The sequence below is a fragment of the Sander lucioperca genome, chromosome 5, assembly GCF_008315115.2.
Source record: "Sander lucioperca isolate FBNREF2018 chromosome 5, SLUC_FBN_1.2, whole genome shotgun sequence".
Taxonomy (NCBI): Eukaryota; Metazoa; Chordata; class Actinopteri; order Perciformes; family Percidae; genus Sander; species Sander lucioperca.
The window spans coordinates 30,295,755-30,316,713 of NC_050177.1; the positions used below are offsets into that span (position 1 = coordinate 30,295,755).

Sequence of the window (20,959 nt, forward strand, 5' to 3'; positions counted from 1 at the left end):
ATTAACAGTTATTCAACTACACAATAGCACACAGAACAACTACCAGGGCGTGGAGACGTAACTGCACCGTTGACGAGCCTCTCCCAGCAGGACGCTGTTCAAGCACCCATCTGTGGACTCGTTCCTCCAGCTCTGGCCATCTTGCTTTCAGCCCGCGAATAGCCGATTAGCTTTCTTTGTTGTCTTCGTTGCAGTAAGAGTCACCTTTTCGCCAGTCCCTCGCAAGTTTCTCTCTCACTCCTAACTTTCTTTCTGCTGCTCGATTACCGTTTTCGGCTGCGTATTTTACTACCTGCAGTCACCTGCAGTTTCTTTTCTTTCTCAGTTGTCTTTAGGAGCAGCATATAGTTGTCACAAGCCTAGAGCGCCCTCTGGCGGCTTTAGACTGTAATGTTTTTAGCATGAAATAACATTTAAAAACGTGAAATTATAAATATTTTGATATTAAGTCGCACCTGACTATAAGTCGCAGGACCAGCCAAAGTATGAAAAAAAGTGCGACTTATAGTCCGGAAAATACGGTAAATTAATAGATATTTTTTGTGTCGGTGTTGTAGTTTGTAGACGGTCCTTAAACACGTCCGGTCTCACTGACCGCCGTCTCACCGCCGTCTGCTCATAGAGACCAATAATGTTATTTCTCCAGGTCGGAGGACGGCTCGTGTTGATGAAAATGAGTTTTTAGCTCGTTGTTAACCTTACTGCGTTAGGAAAGATGCGTCATTTGTGATTTAATAACATTTCGCTATAGAGAATTGATCCCAGAAGTTCGAATCTGTGAATATCTTTCTAATTTTGCTTACGTTTATAAAACCGAGAGCACGGATTATGAATCTGTGCGTACAGTTTAGTTGTTTTTATCAGCTGACCCCAGGGGGGCTCCGTACAAACCAGCTATTAGGCTAACTGAAATACAACCATGCCAATCTCTAGGTCTCAGTCTGACTCTCTGTTACCTAATTTTGACTTCACCATTTTTCATTTTCACTGTAAATTCGTATCGGTTCCAAATCTTGCTCAACGGTTTCATTGACTACTAATGATGGGTACGGGCCGTTGCCTAGTCCAGAGGGACTGAAACGTGATGAGCTCTGTTCCAACGTCTCCTCGACGCTTCCTTCCCTCTCCAGGTGGACTACGTGGAGCCGAGTCAGAACACCATCTCCCTGAAGATGATCCCGCGTATAGACCTGGACCGCATCAAGGCCAAGATGAGCCTGGTAGGACAAACTCTCCTTTACACATTTCCCCCCCTTCATTTGATGTATTGATATTCAACTTACACCTCTCTCTCTCTCTCTGTGTGTGTGTGTGTGTGTGTGTGTGTGTGTGTGTGTGTGTGTGTCCTGCCCGTGTGTGTGTGTGTGTGTGTGTGTGTGTGTGTGTGTGTGTGTGTGTGGCCTGCCTGCCTGTGTGTGTGTGTGTGTGTGTGTGTGTGTCCTGTATGTGTGTGTTTGTGTCCTGCCCGTGTGTGTGTGTGTGTGTGTGTGTGTCCTGCCCTTGTGTGTGTGTGTGTCCTGCCCGTGTGTGTGTGTGTGTGTGTGTGTCCTGTGTGTGTGTGTGTGTGTGTGTGTGTGTGTGTGTGTGTGTGTGTGTGTGTGTGTGTCCTGCCCGTGTGTGTGTGTGTGTGTGTGTGTGTGTGTGTGTGTCTGTCCTGCCTGTGTGTGTGTGTGTGTCCTGCCCGTGTGTGTCCTGTGTGTGTGTGTGTGTGTGTGTGTGTGTGTGTGTGTGTGTGTGTGTGTGTCCCCGTATGTGTGTGTTGTGTGCTGCCCATGTGTGTGTGTGTGTCCTGCCCGTGTGTGTGTGTGTGTGTGTGTGTATGTGTGTGTGTGTGTGTGTCTGTCCTGCCTGTGTATGTGTGTGTGTGTGTTTGTGTCCTGCCCATGTGTGTGTGTGTGTCCTGCCCGTGTGTGTGTGTGTGTGTGTGTGTATGTGTGTGTGTGTGTGTGTCTGTCCTGCCTGTGTGTGTGTGTGTGTGTGTGTGTGTCTGTCCTGCCTGTGTATGTGTGTGTGTGTGTGTGTGTCCCCTGTATGTGTGTGTTTGTGTCCTGCCCATGTGTGTGTGTGTGTCCTGCCTGTGTGTGTGTGTGTGTGTGTGTGTGTGTGTGTGTGTGTGTGTCTGTCCTGCCTGTGTGTGTGTGTGTGTGTGTGTGTGTGTGTGTGTGTGTGTGTGTGTGTGTGTGTCTGTCCTGCCTGTGTATGTGTGTGTGTGTGTGTGTGTATGTGTGTGTGTGTCCTGTATGTGTGTGTTTGTGTCCTGCCCGTGTGTGTGTGTGTGTGTATATATATGTGTGTGTGTGTGTGTGTCCTGCCCTTGTGTGTGTGTGTGTATATATATATATATATATATGTGTGTGTCCTGCCCTTGTGTGTGTGTGTGTGTGTGTGCTGTAGAAAGACTGGTTCGCCAAGAGGAAGAAGTTTAAGAGACCTGCTCAGAGGCTTTTTGATGCGGAAAAGATCAGGTACACACACACACACGCTCGTCGTGACTTAATAAGTTGCCTCTTTATGTATTTCTGGTAAAGGTTGCGTATCGATATACTTTGGAAAAGTCACCGCGATAACGACAGTAGACCAGCAACGATAAGTCAGTGGACAGAAAAAATCATCACTAACTATTGATAATTGTTTATGTAATATATTTCATGTGAAAATGTCAGTAAATCAGGGTTTTCCTGACTCAGAACGGGCCTTTGGGGGGAGGGGTTGTGACGGACGTTTCCCCGTGTACTGACGGGGGATGATTTGATCGACAGGTCTCTCGGAGGGGAGGTCAGCCACGACGGAGACTTCATGATCTTCGAGGCGAACCGTTACAGCCGCAAAGGATTCCTGTTCAAGAGCTTCGCCATGTCCGCTGTGGTGAGGAGGGCCTTTATCTCCGAATATACACTTCTTCCTTCTTTTTTAATATTATATTTCATAGGCTTAGACCCATTTTTTGGCAGTTTGCAGATGATCTGTATCAGCGTTTTGCCTGATAACCGATCAAGTTAACGAATTAAAAAGTGCGCTACTTCGGCTCCACTACAGCTCTGTGTCTGTCCCTCTGCTTAACCAGTCCCTCCAGAAAAACGCGATTATGCGATCGCATAATTCAATGCATTATCAGCCAAAGTCCGCATTTTTTTCAAATACGCCGTACTTTCGCCGCATAAATTGCCGATTTCCGCGCAAAATATGCGGGGCTTGCATGATTTCACAATCCCCGCATTTTCGTTGCAAGAAAGTCACACATATATCTTAGCAGAAAGTTGAAAAATGTTGCGTTTACTTCACACAGGGGAGCAGTCGTTTTCCCCTGTTGCCATGGGAACGTTATGAAGTGACGTAATTACGCGACGTGAACATCTTCGAAAAGCTGCAAACCCTGCGATGAAGACACGATGAAACCGAAGTTTTTGCAAGTTCCCGCAATTTCATCACATAAAATTGCATCAATATGCCGCATATTCCATCGCATTTTTTAAGAAAACGTGCCACATGATCAAGGATTTTTGCCCGCAACAATCACAAAAAAACTCTTTTCTGGAAGGACTGCTTAAAGCATTTAAACAGTCTCCACACAGTCACCAACGCTGTCCATGTTTAGGCTTCGTTGCTTTGTGACCGAATACACACACAGTTTATCTTCCTTTTGGACCTCTGGTAGCTGCTCGCCTCGTCAGTCTGAACACTGAACAGGCGTCTACGTAGAAACAGTCTTCTCAGCAGCCTGTTTGTTTTTGGTTCCTTTCGGACAGATCACAGACGGGGTGAAGCCCACGCTGTCGGAGCTGGAGAAGTTCGAGGACCAGCCCGAAGGAATCGACCTGGAGGTGGTCACCGAGTCAGGTACTGGACCGACTCTGATCCCCTTCTGTAATCGCCGTAGGTTAAAGTTATGATGCCAGTAAGTGTCTGCTGGCTAACGTGTGTGTGTGTGTGTGTGTGTGTGTGTGTGTGTGCGCCTGTGTCTGTATGTGCGTGTGTCTGTGTGCCTGCGTGTCTGTGTGTGTGTGTGTGTGTGTGTGTGTGTGCGCGCCTGTGTCTGTATGTGCGTGTGTCTGTGTGCCTGCGTGTCTGTGTGTGTGTGTGTGTGTGTGTGTGTGCGCGCCTGTGTCTGTATGTGCGTGTGTCTGTGTGCCTGTGTGTGTGTGTGTGTGTGTGTGTGTGTGTGTGTGCGCGCCTGTGTCTGTATGTGCGTGTGTCTGTGTGCCTGTGTGTGTCTGTGTGTGCGCCTGTGTGTCTGTATGTGCGCGTGTCTGTGTGCGCGTGTGTCTGTGTCTGTGTGCGCCTGTGTCTGTGCGCGCCTCTGTTTGTGTGCACGTGTGTGTGCCTGCGTGTCTGTTTGCGCCTCTGTGTGCGTGTGTGTGCGTCTGTGCACGTGTGCGCTCGTGCGTGTGTGTGCGCGCGCGCCTGTGTGTGTCTGTGTGTGCGCCTGTGTCTGTATGTGCTTGTGTGTGCCTGCGTGTCTGTTTGCGCCTCTGTGTGCGCGTGTGTGTGTCTGTGTGCCTCTGTGTGTGTGTGTGTGTGTGTGTGTGTGTGTGTGTGTGCGTGCACGCGCCCCTGTGTGTGCCTGCGTGTCTGTTTGCGCCTCTGTGTGCGCGTCTGTGTGTGCCTCTGTGTCTGTGTGCGTGTGTGTCTGTGCGTGTGTCTGTGTTCGCCTGTGTCTGTGCACGTGTGTCTGCGCGCTCGCTTGTGTGTGTGTGTGTGCGCGCCTGTGTGTCTGTGCGCGTGTGCAGGTAAGGAGCGAGAACACAACCTGCAGGCGGGCGACAACGTGGAGGTTTGTGAGGGAGAGTTGATCAACCTGCAGGGAAAAATCCTCAGTGTGGACGGGAACAAGATCACCATCATGCCCAAGCACGAAGACCTGAAGGTACACACACACACACACACACACACACACACACACACACACACACACATACATAAACACACACACTTGTAAAATGTCCTCCCTGTGATGATTATAAACAGACATCCTGTGCGTGTTTTCTCCCAGGACCCGCTGGAGTTCCCGGCTCATGAGTTGAGGAAATATTTCCGGATGGGCGACCACGTGAAGGTGATCGCCGGGCGGTACGAGGGCGACACCGGCCTCATCGTCCGAGTGGAAGAAAACTTCGTCATCCTCTTCTCCGACCTCACCATGCACGAGGTACCCGCTTCCGCTCCCGCTGTTCATTTAATGCTCGATATCGGCACCAACTTTACACACATTCTGTCGTCGGCCCCCACAATTTTCCTCGCGGAAACTTGTACGGTACTCGAAATTTGTCTCTGTGTCAGCTGTTTTTTCTGTTTATTTTTTTTCACCTTTTTTCAAGGTTTTTTGGGGACGTTTTTGTCACTTTATTTTTTAGGGTTTCCTGGAAGTTTTTGGTGCTTTTTCCGAAGTTTTCAGACAATTTTTATGTTTTGTTTTTTATGCACTTTTTTCAATACATGCATACATGTCCCCTCCTTTGATGATATATAGTAGGTCTTAAATTTCATTCATAAAGGTCTTAGAAAGTCTTAACCCTTCTGTTGTGCTCTGGTCAAATTTTAAAGCTCGGTTTACTTAAAAAATGATGTAAAAAAAAATCGAGGTTCAGGGTGGTTTCTTTGTAATGATGTGTCCGATGGGACCGTAAACAGACTTCAAACATTTTGGAAACAGACTGAACCGGAACAACTGCACCAGTGGTTTTTTTTGGCCCATTTGGACACCATTAACTACGAATCCTGAGGGCTTTGTTTTACCTCCAGAGAATGCTTCGGTTGTTTTGGGCTTGTTTCCTCTTCCACGGGCGACTTCAGTTCACTTTGGGTTCACGTTTTTCCATTACATGGTACCTGCTCGACTCGCCTCGACTCGTTCTGATAAAAAGTCCCTGGTAGCTGCTAACGGCTACTTTTTTTTAGTCTCACCTCCATTGAGGTTCCCTGCGAGCTGAGGCGATACCAAAAGGTGACGTGAAAAACCTGCAGACTCCTGATTGGTCGGAGAGAATCGTCACTAATCACTGCGTCATCATCGCTATAGCGACAGATGGGGAGGTGTCCTGAACAAACCCGACATTTTTAAATAGTTTAGCCAGCGGTGTGTTTTTTTTTTTTTGTTTTTTTTTGCTGCCTCCAGCTTCTTTAGAAAGTAAATGTGTCTCCTGGCTGTGACAACAACAACAACAACAACAACACACCTTCCACGTTCTGTGTGTGTGTGTGTGTGTGTTGCGTTCGGTCACGGCAGTTTCGAGCGGCGTCGCTGTGACGACCAGCCACGCTCGCCTCAGGCATGAGGCGGTACTAAATCTGCAGTGGTCGAGCCGAGTAGAGTCGAGCAGGGAACGTGTAATGGAAAAACGCCCTGTCGCTTATTCACATAATATATTAATAATTGTGTGTGTGTCTCTGTGTGTGTGTGTGTGTGTGTGTGTGTGTGTGTGTGTGTGTTTGTTTGTCTCTGTGTGTGTGTGTGTGTGTGTGTGTGTGTGTGTGTGTGCGTGCGTGCATGCATGTCTGTCTCTGTGTGTGTGTGCTTTTCTGTCTCTGTGTGTGTGCGTGCATGTCTGTCTGTGTGTGTGTGTGTCTGTCTGTCTCCGTGTGTGTGCGCCTGCAGTTGAAGGTGTTGCCTAGAGACCTGCAGCTCTGCTCGGAGACGGCGTCCGGCGTCGACGCTGGCGGGCAGCATGAGTGGGGCGAGCTGGTCCAGCTGGACCCACAGACCGTCGGTGTCATTGTCCGACTGGAGAGAGAGACGTTTCAGGTAATAGTCTGCACCACGGCGCACACACACACACACACACACACACACACACACACACACACACACACACACACACACACACACACACACACACACACACACACACACACACACACACACACACACACACACATACATACATACATACACACACACATATACACATACATACATACATACATACATACATACACACACACATACATATACACATACATACTCATACGCACGCACACACATACACACACATACACACAAACACACATCACACACACATTCTGTAAGGACTTGTAGTATTGGCTGGAAGACTTTGATTGCACAGAGAGAGGAGAATAAAATATCCAAAAATCCATTGTAATCTTTTCTTATCAATAAATCATTTGGCTCAGGGGTAGAATGGTCGCCCCTCAACCACAAGACTGGCGGTTTGATTCCCGGCTCCTCCGGCCACATGTCAAAGTGTCCCCCTGAGAAAGACACCGAACCCCTAAGTTGCTCCCTAGATGCTGTCCACTGCTCTTAAAGCTTAAAGTTAGACTGTACCGTGTGTGTATGTGAAGAATTAAGATTACATTTTGGTTTTGAATGTCTCTCAGGTGCTGAACATGCACGGGAAGGTGATGACTGTGCGACATCAGGCGGTGAACCGCCGGAAGGACAACCGCTTTGCCGTGGCGCTGGACTCAGAGCAGAACAACATCCACGTCAAAGACATCGTCAAAGTCATCGACGGGCCGCACTCGGTAAGGGGCGTCGAGGGCCAATTCAGCGGTCTGAACCGGTTCCGTCTCAAACCAGCTGATGGTGTCGCTGCGACTCAGCTGGTCTAGTCTCCAGAGGCTGGTTTTAGAACGTAAGCGACGTCTCCTGTTCCTTCAACCAATAGAGAAGTCAGCTGGTCAAGTCTCCAGATGGTTTTAGGACGTAAGAGACGTCTCCTGTTCCTTCAACCAATAGAGAAGTCAGCTGGTCGAGTCTCAAGATGGTTTTAGGACGTAAGAGACGTCTCCTGTTTCAACAGCCAATAGAGAAGTCAGCTGGCCGAGTCTCCAGAGGCTGGTTTTAGGACGTAAGAGACGTCTCCTGTTTCAACAGCCAATAGAGAAGTCAGCTGGTGGAGTCTCCAGAGGCTGGTTTTAGGACGTAAGAGACGTCTCCTGTTTCAACAGCCAATAGAGAAGTCAGCTGGTGGAGTCTCCAGAGGCTGGTTTTAGGACGTAAGAGACGTCTCCTGTTTCAACAGCCAATAGAGAAGTCAGCTGGTCTAGTCTCCAGAGGCTGGTTTTAGGACGTAAGAGACGTCTCCTGTTTCAACAGCCAGTAGAGAAGTCAGCTGGTCTAGTCTCCAGAGGCTGGTTTTAGCCAAAAGTTAACCACTCCAAAGTGTTTGAGATTATTTAAAGCCCTTGAGTTAGTGTGTGATAGTTGTCTTTAAAGCTTCAGGGACCTATCTTGCACCCAGCGCAATTGACTTTGTACACCGACGCATGTCGGTGTCCTATTTTGCACCCGACGCACAGCGGACTTTTCCCCCCAACAGACTCACGTCGGTAAATTAGGGAATGAACTTGCGCTCCCGTGGGCGGTTCAGCAAAAAGAGGAGGCATGTCCCTAGTGCTATTTTGCAGTTTTAGAAAACAGTTCCACCACAGACCAGGAAAAACCTATTCTAAAGTCAGCGGCGCGTTATTTGCGTTATTATTATAGATTTTGGATATCGTAATATCGTAAATGGCTTAAGTGTTGTCTTCTCCTGGTTTTAAAGGCTGCATTACAGTAAAGTGATGTCATTTTCTGTTACCAGACTGTTCTAGCTCTTCTATTATTTTTACCTTTACCCACTTAGTCATTATATCTACATTACTGAAGATTATTTATCTAAAATCTCATTGTGAAGATATTTTATTAACTTAAAAAACTTTTGTTTACCTAAATTGTCAACCCTATAATATCGCCACAATATCGACATTGAGGTATTAGGACAAGAATATCGCGATATCTGATTTTCTCCATGTCGCCCAGCCCTTATTCAGATGCTATTTTAAGGGCGCATGCTTGGCAGTAATGTAGAGTGTGCACACTTCGCTTCTCTCATCTCACGGACCCAGCAGTTCCCATTTTTGCGAACCATACATAAATACAAAGACAAATATGCCCTTGTTGTACACAACGTTTCCATGAATCATGGATGTGTTGATGACATAAATGAGGAAATATTAGAGGACTTAAGGGGATGTGATGTTGAACTGCATGTGCCGATGCCACTTAACCCAAATGGAGGAGAGACAGAAGAGCTGCATCGTCTACAGCAGGGCTGTCAAACTCAGTTTCCCAGAGGGCCACACTGGAAAATGAGAATCACATCAAGGGCCAATGTGTTTATTTAAGAGAAAAAGTCAAATATTTTGACTGTATTATTGCATTCTCATGTACTGTAGTCTTCTCACTTACATTTTGGGTCTCATAAAGCCCCAAAAATGTTTGGCAAAAAAGTTCCTCAGCCAGCGACAAATACGTTGAGTAAAGCGCCAAAAAAGTTTGAAAAAGGCCGGGAAAAAAAGCGTCAAAATTGTCTGAAAAAGCGCCAAAAACTTCAGAAAAAGTGGCAAAACATTGAGCAAAGCCTCCAAATTGTTAAAAAAAAGTGCCTAAAGCATTGAAAAAAGCGCATAAAGCGCCATAAACTGCGTTAAAAATGACAAACGGCACCAAAAATGTAAAAAAAAATCAAATAAAAGCACCAAAAATGTTTGGCAATAAGGTTCCTCAGCCAGCGACAAATTGCGAGGTTGAAAAAAGAGCCAAAAAAATTGGAAAAAGGCCGAAAAAAGCGTCAAATTTGTCTGAAAAAATGCCAAAAACATCGTTGTGCAGCTCTACTAATGTTGTTTTTGCTCTATTCAGACATTTCATTTGCTTATTTGCATCTTGCAGCGTAGTGTGCAGAGTAGTCATGTTAACCGTGTAATGTTTGTCCGTCCGCAGGGCCGTGAAGGCGAGATCCGCCACCTGTTCCGAGGCTTCGCCTTCCTCCACTGTAAGAAGTTGGTGGAGAACGGAGGCATGTTTGTCTGCAAGACCCGACACCTGGTGTTGGCCGGCGGATCCAAGGTCAGTGACACATTCAATTAAATTTTATTTACTTTTATAGTATCAAATCATAACAGGAGTTATCTCGAGACACTCTCTACAGATAGAGTAGGTCTAGACCACACTCTATAATTTACAAGACCCAACAATTCCAGTAATTCCCCCAAGAGCAAGCATTCAGTGCAACAGTGGCGAGGAAAAACTCCCAGGGCACTGCAGGGCATAGCAGGACGTAGCAGGGCACTGCAGGGCGTAGCAGGACGTAGCAGGGCACTGTAGGGCGTAGCAGGGCACTGCAGGACGTAGCAGGGCGTAGCAGGGCACTGTAGGGCGTAGCAGGACGTAGCAGGGCACTGCAGGGCGTAGCAGGGCACTGCAGGACGTAGCAGGGCACTGTAGGGCGTAGCAGGACGTAGCAGGGCACTGCAGGGCGTAGCAGGGCACTGCAGGACGTAGCAGGGCACTGTAGGGCGTAGCAGGACGTAGCAGGGCGTAGCAGGGCACTGCAGGACGTAGCAGGGCACTGTAGGGCGTAGCAGGACGTAGCAGGGCGTAGCAGGGCACTGCAGGGCGTAGCAGGGCACTGCAGGGCGTAGCAGGACGTAGCAGGGCACTGCAGGGCACTGTAGGGCGTAGCAGGATGTAGCAGGGCACTGCAGGACATAGCAGGGCGTAGCAGGGCACTGCAGGGCGTAGCAGGGCACTGCAGGACATAGCAGGACGTAGCAGGGCACTGCAGGGCGTAGCAGGACGTAGCAGGGCACTGTAGGGCGTAGCAGGACGTAGCAGGGCACTGCAGGGCGTAGCAGGGCACTGTAGGGCGTAGCAGGATGTAGCAGGGCACTGCAGGACATAGCAGGGCGTAGCAGGGCGTAGCAGGGCACTGCAGGGCGTAGCAGGGCACTGCAGGACATAGCAGGACATAGCAGGACGTAGCAGGGCACTGCAGGGCGTAGCAGGACGTAGCAGGGCACTGCAGGGCGTAGCAGGGCACTGAAAGGACATAGCAGGACATAGCAGGACGTAGCAGGGCACTGCAGGGCGTAGCAGGGCACTGACAGGACGTAGCAGGACACTGCAGGGCGTAGCAGGACGTAGCAGGGCACTGCTGGACATAGCAGGACATAGCAGGGCACTGCAGGACATAGCAGGACGTAGCAGGACGTAGCAGGGCACTGCAGGGCGTAGCAGGAAGTAGCAGGACGTAGCAGGGCACTGCAGGGCGTAGCAGGGCACTGCAGGGCGTAGCAGGGTGCAGAGCAGGACCACGGCAACAGCTGCAACCATGATTTTAGGTGCCACCCGAATCCAAGGAAAACTCCTCACTTTGTCCGACGTTTGCCGCCTTTTCAACATTTGTCACGTTGTCGTTAATTTGACATTTTTCCGCTTTTTTTTCACCGTTTTTAAAAGTTTTCGGCCGGATGTCCGTCCCCTTCCTCTGTCTCTGTGTTGGCGTTCTAACCTCCGGTGGATTTCTGAGGACTATGGTTAACTGCTCCTCAGATCTCTGCAGGGTAAATCCAGACAGCTAGCTAGACTATCTGTCCAATCTGAGTTTTCTGTTGCACGACTAAAACGACTTTTGATCGTACACGTTCCACCAAAACAAGTTCCTTCCTGAGGCTATTTAGCAGAGGCACCGTGGCTCCGTCTGGCACTTAGCACCGCCCACGATGATTGTGATTGGTTTAAAGAAATGCCAATAAACCAGAGCACGTTGTTCTCCCATCCCAGAATGCTGTGTGGACTAGACAGACCTTCCTCAGCAGAGCTGTGGAGGAAGGTCTGGCAATGTGAGACTAGGGTATCCAAGAGTTTTGAACGTCTGATTGGACGACCTCAGTGATTTAACAGGAGTGTGGACAGTTGAAAGCTCCGACAAATAAGAATCAAGTCTCGGATTCAGATTTAGCTTATACTTGTGTGTGTTTTTTCTTTATTTAATGAGCATTTTTCAGAGCTGCCTGAGGCGCATATATGTGTGTGTATGTATATATATATATATATATATATCCATTGCCAACGGCTACGTATGTTATTGTTGAGCTCATGACAAATAAAGCCCCTTGAACCTCGACTTTCACATCATTTTTCTTTTGAAGTAAAACCTGTAGCCTGTCACTCTTTATTTCTGTAAATCCGAGTGCTGTTTTTTCCTCATTTCAGCCCCGAGACGTGACCAACTTCACCGTGGGAGGATTCGCTCCAATGAGCCCTCGCATCAGCAGTCCCATGCACCACGGAGGAGGAAGTGAGTGTCCGGAACTCTTTGCACGTTAACACAAAGCATAAAGGGTGGGGGGGGAACAAGAGACCTTTGTCCAGCTGCTCTGTTTCACACCAGCATCCAAAAACCACTTCCCGATCTCAAGTCAAGTCATTTAATTTGTATAGCACATTTAAACGAACAACAGTTGAGCCAAAGTGCTTTACAGGTAGAGCAGGGAAGGCAGAAACAGTATGCCTTAAAGCAGAGGTGCCCAAATTCTTTCATATGAAGGGCCAAAATGTATCAGGATGGAAGTAAAAAATAAATGTCGATGTTGAAGAATACCGAAATTCTTGCCATTCTCCATAGATAAAACATACGTATGTAATTTAAATGGGAAGTTTAACAGCACTGTGCATTACATTGCCGTTAAACTCAGATTACGTACTTTTTAATTGTACAAAATGTACGTTTCATAGTCATACTTTTAAAATAAGAGGAGAATAAGCACGAGCATGTCAAATCCATGGCGGGCCAAAACAAAGAGAGCACAGGCCAAACTTGGCCTGGGGGCCCCAAATTGGGCGGCCTTGCCTTAAAGATACATACCGTATTTTCCGGACTATAAGTCGCTCCGGAGTATAAGTCGCATCAGTCAAAAAATGCGTCATGAAGAGGAAAAAAACATATATAAGTTGCACTGGACTATAAGTCGCATTTATTTAGAAATTTATTTCACAAAATCCAAGACCAAGAACAGCCATTTAATCTGGAAAGGCAAGTTATTCAACTACACAACAGCACACAGAACAAGGGGCTGAATACGGTAGGTGTCCGGTATGTTAACGTAACACATTAACAGTTATTCAACTACACAATAGCACACAGAACAACTACCAGGGCGTGGAGACGTAACTGCACCGTTGACGAGCCTCTCCCAGCAGGACGCTGTTCAAGCACCCATCTGTCGACTCGTTCCTCCAGCTCTGGCCATCTTGCTTTCAGTCCGCGATTAGCCGATTAGCTTTCTTTGTTTTCTTGATTGCAGTAAGAGTCACCTTTTCGCCAGTCCCTCGCAAGTTTCTCTCTCACTCCAAACTTTCTTTGTGCTGCTCGATTACCGTTTTCGGCTGCGTATTTTACTACCTGCAGTTTGTAATCTGCAGAATAAGATTTTCTTTTCTTTCTCAGTTGTCTTTAGGAGCAGCATATAGTTGTCACAAGCCTAGAGCGCCTCTCGCGGCTGTAGATGGTAATGTTTTCAGCATGAAATAACATTTAAAAACATGTTAAATTATATATATTTTGATATATAAGTCGCACCTGACTATAAGTCGCAGGACCAGCCAAAGTATGAAAAAAAAGTGCGACTTATAGTCCGGAAAATACGGTAATCAAGTGTGCAAGACTCCATGATTATAATTAGGCAAAGGTGAAGTCAAATAATATAACATAGAATTAAATAAAATAAATAAAAATCTCATCACTGATGGATAGAAAACAAGGATGTTTGAATCCTGTAGACGTGAAGCACTAACGTCTACAGGAAGTTACGTATACTTACTTTACAAACTACTAAAAGAGACATTACACAGGGATTCCCCAAGTGGCTCTGACTCCAGGTATGATGGAGAAGTTGATTTTAATGCCATAACTAGGGCCGGGTACCGAATGCACCGACCAAATTGCCTCTGGAGTATCGAAAAATGCCTCGTTATTCAATACCTAAGGAGTAAATCTCATCAGTCAGTGAGCCAATCAGCACGCAGCAAGCTTCTACTACCTAGATCTAGTAACGATGCTGATTGGCTGTCTGACGTTACTCGCCGTAGAGGCAGGCAGGCAGGAAAAACTCTACTCTCTTTGAGTGAAAGTCTTGTGCCACTGTGGTTGGGTACCGAAACCTCCTTCCTACGCAACCGGTAGGAATCGGACCGGATTAGAACGCAAATTTCGGTTGCTGATTTCGGTTCCACGTAATGTGTCGACTGAAATATTTTCCCCTCTGTTGCTCCGAAACGGACGTAAAAGTATCCCACTTTCTCTGTAGTCTACCGTTAGCTAGCTACCGTAAATGTAGGCTCCTTTTAAAATGCCATATTTTCCCCTCTGGGCTCACCAAAATGGACGTAAAAGCATGTTACGGCTACCACATCTAATAAAAGAGCCTTTCTTTGATGTCACTTTTTCAGCTTTTCAAGAATCGGTTTAGGAATTGGAATCGTTTCAAAAGTACCCGTTTGGCTTTGGAATCGTGAAAATCTGGGTACTGGTATCGAAAGTTAGCCAGTCCTAGTCATAACTGACTGAGATAAGCGCCAATCGGCGGCCCTGAACATTCAGCACAGCAACTTTAACTTAACCTGAACTGAACTTAACTTAGATCTCCTCTCGCTAAATACAAAGGTATTTTTTTGTTGAAGCATTCACCAGCTAGATAAACACAGACTCGGCCAAAAGTCACTCCAAGTAAATCAGAAGCCACATATTTTCTTAGCAACAAAGTGTAAAAATATAAATATCTCAGCAGTTCAACAACGGGACACTTGAGACGGGACTTCTGTGGGGAGATTCTTCTATTTTTTCTTCAAAATACAAGATGTTTAACCTGACGAGCCAGACCCACATCCAGATGTTGGGTCTGGGAACTCACCATTGGCTGGGCTCAATCCGAGGGGCGGGATCAACGGTTGTCTTTCAAATTCTCTCTGCACGCAATAGGATAGCGCTACAACCAATCAGAGCAACGCTAGTCGATAGATTCAACTTAAAACTCCAAACACGTCTTCCTTTTTTAAGAATGACTTCAGTGCCGTTCTTTGTTCTTTCCTCAAAGAAAAGCTGAACTCCAAGTCTTCCAGAGTCGCGGCCAAAGCCGACTCCAAAGACCGCTGTTCACCAGCAGCAGCACCCATCTTCTTTGTTTTCAAGTAGCAGGGAATTCACCATAGACCGTATATAAGAATGGACCAACAGATCCCGTGTCTCTGGACGGAGACCAGTGAAGGATATTAGAAGAACTTTTCCGGTGAGTGCTGAGCGTTACTGAGCAGCCTCCAACTGAGAGAGACGACGTAGATGTGACGTGAGCAACGTGTCTGAAAGTTGGAAGTCTTCTGGTAGCTGTGCCAAGAGAAATCTCAATCATTCCCAATCTAGCAGAGACGGAGAGCGTAGGTATATGTAAGGAGATAACATAGACACAGGCTAATTATTGATCACTAAAATGATAGTTAACATTAGTAATTAAACTTAAACAGCTAATGGAAGTCCAAACTGCCTGAGAGCTTCTCCTGTACTATACGGTAATTCCTCTACTATGTGACAGTAAGTCTCGTGGTTATGACACAATCGTTAGCCTATTTTTATAAAAACATCTTCTACGGAGCCATAACGTGAGGTACAAGGTAATGGAGCCTTTTATACATTGTCGTGTTTCTATAGAAATAAACAACGGACAAATAGAGTCTTTAAACTCTTCAGATGTAAAGTTATTCGCTGTCAAAGTGACGTCAAAATGAATGGCAGTCAATGGGATGCTAACGGGGGGTGATGGCTTGGTAGCATCAAAATGGCGCCATAGGAGGTTGGAGCTCTGAAGCGAAGCTTACCCCCTTGGAATTCACGGGGAACCGTCGCAACTCTGCCGTCGTTATGTTAAGCCCCGCCCACCGACTCTATACACCACGTGTGTCAAACTCAAGGCCCGCGGGCCGAACCCGGCCCCTCGCAGATTTTGATCGGCCGCATATCAATTTAGGTTCCCAATACATTTTGGCCCGCGTAGTTGTGCGCCAAACCGAAAAGACGGGAAACTGTTTTTCAGACTGAAATTATGCAACACTTAAAGCAGAATTTGGCAGATTTGCCGACTTTGTGAGTCAGCTGTATGGTAGCCTACTTTTAAACATGTAATGTTTAGCTTGATTTGCTAAATTCCATAATGACATACCTGCAAACTAGTCGCTTTTCGGCGAAAATCGCCGTTTTGAATGGGAAAATGTCATCCACGTGAATCGTGTAGATCCGAAGAGTTTTTATGTTTTTGGGGGGGGGGGGGACCCGGTGCTAATACAGCACCAGTGTCTTAACGACCGTTATCTACCAGACCGAATAGCAACGCGGATTTCGGTGCCTTATTTAGGTGCCACTTAAATGCCTACGCTTCTCTCTGAAGCTCTGAAAATGGATTTTAGAGGGAACAGAAACATCGTCGCACGGGATGCTAGTTACGGTAACACTACACTCGACAGCAGCTAACGTTAGCCTACCGTTAGCTAGCAGCAGGTAACGTTAGCCTACTGCGTTAGCTAGCAGCAGGTAACGTTAGCCTACCGTTAGCTAGCAGCTGGAGTAAACACGGTTAAAATGCTGACAGCTAAACGGTGTAAAAGTGTCTGTATTTCACTGGTAGAGATGTGTCCCCTTTTTCGGCCCTTCTGAGTTTGCAGGTAAGGAACTTTTTTGCTGAGTTTTTTAGGGCATTATGTCAAGAAAAGCAACAAAAGTCGGAAAATGCTACTAAAGTGTGAAAAAGTCAAAAGTGTAAAAAAAGAAACCATGAATAAAGTGACAAAAATGTCCAAAAAAATGTGGAGGGAAAAAGCTACAAAAATGACGACAAAAGCGACAAATGTTAAAAAAAAGCGACATGCAGTAATACAGTCAAATATATTTTACTTTTCACTTTAAAAAAAAAAGAATAAAAAGAAGCAGGTCAGTAAACTCTACATGATTGGCCCTTGATGTGATTCTCATATCAGTGTGGCCCTCTGGGAAACTGAGTTTGACGCCCCTGCTGTTAGGGCTGAACGATTAATTGCATTTGCAATTATATTTCGATATGTTAAAACTAGGGCTGTCAAACGATTACGTTTTCTCAATCGCGATTAATCGTTGAATTTCTATAGTTAATCGCGATTAATCGCATGTTTTATCACATGATTAAAATTCTATTATTTTGCATTTCAGAACAGTTTTTAAGTCCATATTAACAATGGGAAGCCATTCTTACCAGTGGATCTTGATTGGGAATCAAATGAATGCAAAGAAAGTTACTTTATGAACTTGATTTTAATATTTGTATTTGTTTATTATATATTTAATATAGTCACACATTTGAATCTAGAGTCAATATTAGGGTTGGGTATAGTTTGGCTTGGATACCGGTGCTAAAGCGGTACTTTTAAAACGGTACCGGTGTCTTAACGGTGCCTGAATCTATACTATTTAAGAAAGTTAAAAAAAAGAAGGGTACTAAACAGTTGGCGACATTAAAGAACGGCTTGTTTATTGCTAAGGCCATATCGTCAAAATTAAATGTTTAATAATAACGTAATCACTATAACGATACCGGTATCGAACGTTATCCAGCCCTAGTCATAACTGACTGAAATAAGCACCAATCAGAGGCCCAGAACATTCAGCACAGCAATCAATCAACTTCCTAGTTTTTTTAGTTTTCTCCACAGCAGCTTTGTGAACTTAACGATCTCCTCCCGCTAATTACAATGGTCTTATGTCTTTTTTTGTTGAAGCATTCGCCAGCTAGATAAACACCGACTCAGCCAAATTTCACTCCAAGTAAATTAAACGCCACACATTTTCTTATCAGCAGAGATTCTGTTTTTGGCCGTCCTCGTACGTGCGTGTTTAAAAATATAAATATCTGAGCAGTTCAACAACGGGACAGGAGGGAAGGAGACAATTAGGAAGGAAGGAGACAGAAAGGAGGAAAGGAGACAGAAAGGAAGGAAGGAAGGAGACAGAAAGGAGACAGGAAGGAAGGAAGGAGACAGGAAGGAAGAAAGGAGACAGGAAGGAAGGAAGGAGACAGAAAGGAAGGAAAGAGACAGAAAGGAGGGAAGGAGACAGAAAGGAGGGAAGGAAAGAGACAAAGGATGGAAGGAGACAGGAAGGAGGAAAGGAGACAGGAAGGAAGGAGACGGAAAGAAAGGAAGGAGACGGAAAGAAAAGTAGGAGACAGAAAGGAGGGAAGGAAAGAGACAGAAAGAAAGGAAGGAGACAGGAAGGAAGGAAGGAGACAGAAAGGAGGAAAGGAGACAGGAAGGAAGGAGACAGAAAGGAGACAGAAAGGAAGGAAGGAAGGAGACAGGAAGGAAGGAAGGAAGGAAGGAGACAGGAAGGAAGGAAGGAGACAGGAAGGAAGGAAGGAGACAGGAAGGAAGGAAGGAGACAGAAAGGAGGAAAGGAGACAGGAAGGAAGGAGACAGAAAGGAGGAAAGGAGACAGGAAGGAAGGAGACAGAAAGGAAGGAAGGAAGGAGACAGAAAGGAGACAGGAAGGAAGGAAGGAGACAGGAAGGAAGGAGACAGGAAGGAAGGAAGGAGACAGAAAGGAGGAAAGGAGACAGGAAGGAAGGAGACAGAAAGGAGACAGAAAGGAAGGAAGGAAGGAGACAGAAAGGAGACAGGAAGGAAGGAAGGAAGGAGACAGAAAGGAAGGAAAGAGACAGAAAGGAGGGAAGGAGACAGAAAGAAAAGTAGGAGACAGAAAGGAGGGAAGGAAAGAGACAAAGGATGGAAGGAGACAGGAAGGAGGAAAGGAGACAGGAAGGAAGGAGACGGAAAGAAAGGAAGGAGACGGAAAGAAAAGTAGGAGACAGAAAGGAGGGAAGGAAAGAGACAGAAAGAAAGGAAGGAGACAGGAAGGAGACAGGAAGGAAGGAAGGAGACAGGAAGGAAGGAAGGAAGGAAGGAGATGGTTAGAAAAGTAGGAGACAGAAAGGAGGGAAGGAAAGAGACAGAAAGACGGGAAGGAGACAGGAAGGAGGAAAGGAGACAGGAAGGAAGGAGACGGAAAGAAAGGAAAGAGACAGAAAGGAGGGAAGGAAAGACAGAAAGGAAGGAAGGAAGGAGACAGGAAGGAGGGAAGGAAAGACAGAAAGGAAGGAAAGAGACAGAAAGGAGGGAAGGAAAGACAGAAAGGAAGGAAAGAGACAAAGGATGGAAGGAGACGGAAAGGATCCTTCCTTTCCGTCTCCTTCCCTCCTTTCTGAGACAGAAAGGAAGGAGACAGGATGAAAGGAAGGAGACAGAAAGGAGGGAAGGAGACGGAAAGAAAGGAAGGAGACAGAAAGGAGGGAAGGAAAGAGACAGAAAGGAAGGAAGGAGACAGGAAGGAAGGACGGAAGGAGATGGAAAGAAAGGAAGGAGACGGAAAGGAGGGAAGGAGACGGAAAGAAAGGAAGGAGACAGAAAGGAGGAAAGGAGACAGGAAGGATCCTTCCTTTCTGTCTCCTTCCATCCTTTCTGAGACAGAAAGAAAGGAAGGAGACAGAAAGAAGGGATGAAGAAGGGAAGGAGACAGAAAGGAGGAAACGAGAAAGAAAGAAAGGAAGAAGATGGAAAGAAAGGAAGGAGACAGAAAGAAGGGAAGGGGACAGAAAGAAAGGAAGGAAAGAGACAGGAAGAACAGGGGGAACACTGGGTACCAGTATCGAACGTTATCCAGCCCTGGTCATAACTGACTGAAATAAGCACCAATCAGAGGCCCAGAACATTCAGCACAGCAATCTATCAACTTCCTAGTTTTTTTTTGTTTTCTCCACAGCAGCTTTGTGAACTTAACGATCTCCTCCCGCTAATTACAATGGTCTTTTTTTTTGGTTGAAGCATTCGCCAGCTAGATAAACACCGACTCAGCCAAATTTCACTCCAAGTAAATTAAACGCCACACATTTTCTTATCAGCAGAGATTCTGTTTTTGGCCGTCCTCGTACGTGCGTGTTTAAAAATATAAATATCTCAGCAGTTCAACAACGGGACAGGAGAGAAGGAGACAAGTAGGAAGGAAGGAGACAGAAAGGAGGAAAGGAGACAGGAAGGAAGGAGACAGAAAGGAGACAGAAAGGAAGGAAGGAGACAGAAAGGAGACAGGAAGGAAGGAAGGAAGGAAGGAGACAGAAAGGAGACAGGAAGGAAGGAAGGAGACAGGAAGGAAGGAAGGAGACAGAAAGGAGGAAAGGAGACAGGAAGGAAGGAGACAGAAAGGAAGGAAGGAAGGAGACAGAAAGGAGACAGGAAGGAAGGAAGGAGACAGAAAGGAAGGAAAGAGACAGAAAGGAGGGAAGGAGACAGAAAGAAAAGTAGGAGACAGAAAGGAGGGAAGGAAAGAGACAAAGGATGGAAGGAGACAGGAAGGAGGAAAGGAGACAGGAAGGAAGGAGACGGAAAGAAAGGAAGGAGACGGAAAGAAAAGTAGGAGACAGAAAGGAGGGAAGGAAAGAGACAGAAAGAAAGGAAGGAGACAGGAAGGAAGGAAGGAGACAGGAAGGAAGGAAGGAAGGAAGGAGATGGTTAGAAAAGTAGGAGACAGAAAGGAGGGAAGGAAAGAGACAGAAAGAAGGGAAGGAGACAGGAAGGAGGAAAGGAGACAGGAAGGAAGGAGACGGAAAGAAAGGAAGGAGACAGAAAGGAGGGAAGGAGACGGAAAGAAAAGTAGGAGACAGAAAGGAGGGAAGGAAAGACACAGAAAGGAAGGAAGGAGACAGGAAGGAGGGAAGGAAAGACAGAAAGGAAGGAAAGAGAATGAAAAGGAGGGAAGGAAAGACAGAAAGGAAGGAAAGAGACAAAGGATGGAAGGAGACGGAAAGGATCCTTCCTTTCCGTCTCCTTCCCTCCTTTCTGAGACAGAAAGAAAGGAAGGAGACAGGATGAAAGGAAGGAGACAGAAAGGAGGGAAGGAGACGGAAAGAAAGGAAGGAGACAGAAAGGAGGGAAGGAAAGAGACAGAAAGGAAGGAAAGAGACAGAAAGGATGGAAGGAGACGGAAAGGATCCTTCCTTTCCATCCTTTCTGAGACAGGATGAAAGGAAGGAGACAGAAAGGAAGGAAGGAGACAGGAAGGAAGGACGGAAGGAGATGGAAAGAAAGGAGACAGAAAGAAGGGAAGGGGAC

General features: G+C 46.4%; 1 protein-coding gene across 6 annotated transcripts in view; it reads left to right on the forward strand.

The window, feature by feature from the left end:
• supt5h (SPT5 homolog, DSIF elongation factor subunit) overlaps positions 1-20,959 on the forward strand; it is a 60,422-nt gene that overhangs the window by 18,226 nt on the left and 21,237 nt on the right. For all 6 annotated transcript variants that reach the window (XM_031317374.2, XM_031317372.2, XM_031317371.2 and 3 more), the window contains 10 exons: positions 1,131-1,220; positions 2,395-2,465; positions 2,760-2,865; positions 3,747-3,837; positions 4,728-4,864; positions 4,991-5,146; positions 6,593-6,739; positions 7,336-7,482; positions 9,725-9,850; positions 11,999-12,083. In XM_031317374.2, the coding sequence (XP_031173234.1) occupies positions 1,131-1,220; positions 2,395-2,465; positions 2,760-2,865; positions 3,747-3,837; positions 4,728-4,864; positions 4,991-5,146; positions 6,593-6,739; positions 7,336-7,482; positions 9,725-9,850; positions 11,999-12,083 (1,156 nt within the window). The remainder of the gene's footprint in view (positions 1-1,130; positions 1,221-2,394; positions 2,466-2,759; positions 2,866-3,746; positions 3,838-4,727; positions 4,865-4,990; positions 5,147-6,592; positions 6,740-7,335; positions 7,483-9,724; positions 9,851-11,998; positions 12,084-20,959) is intronic.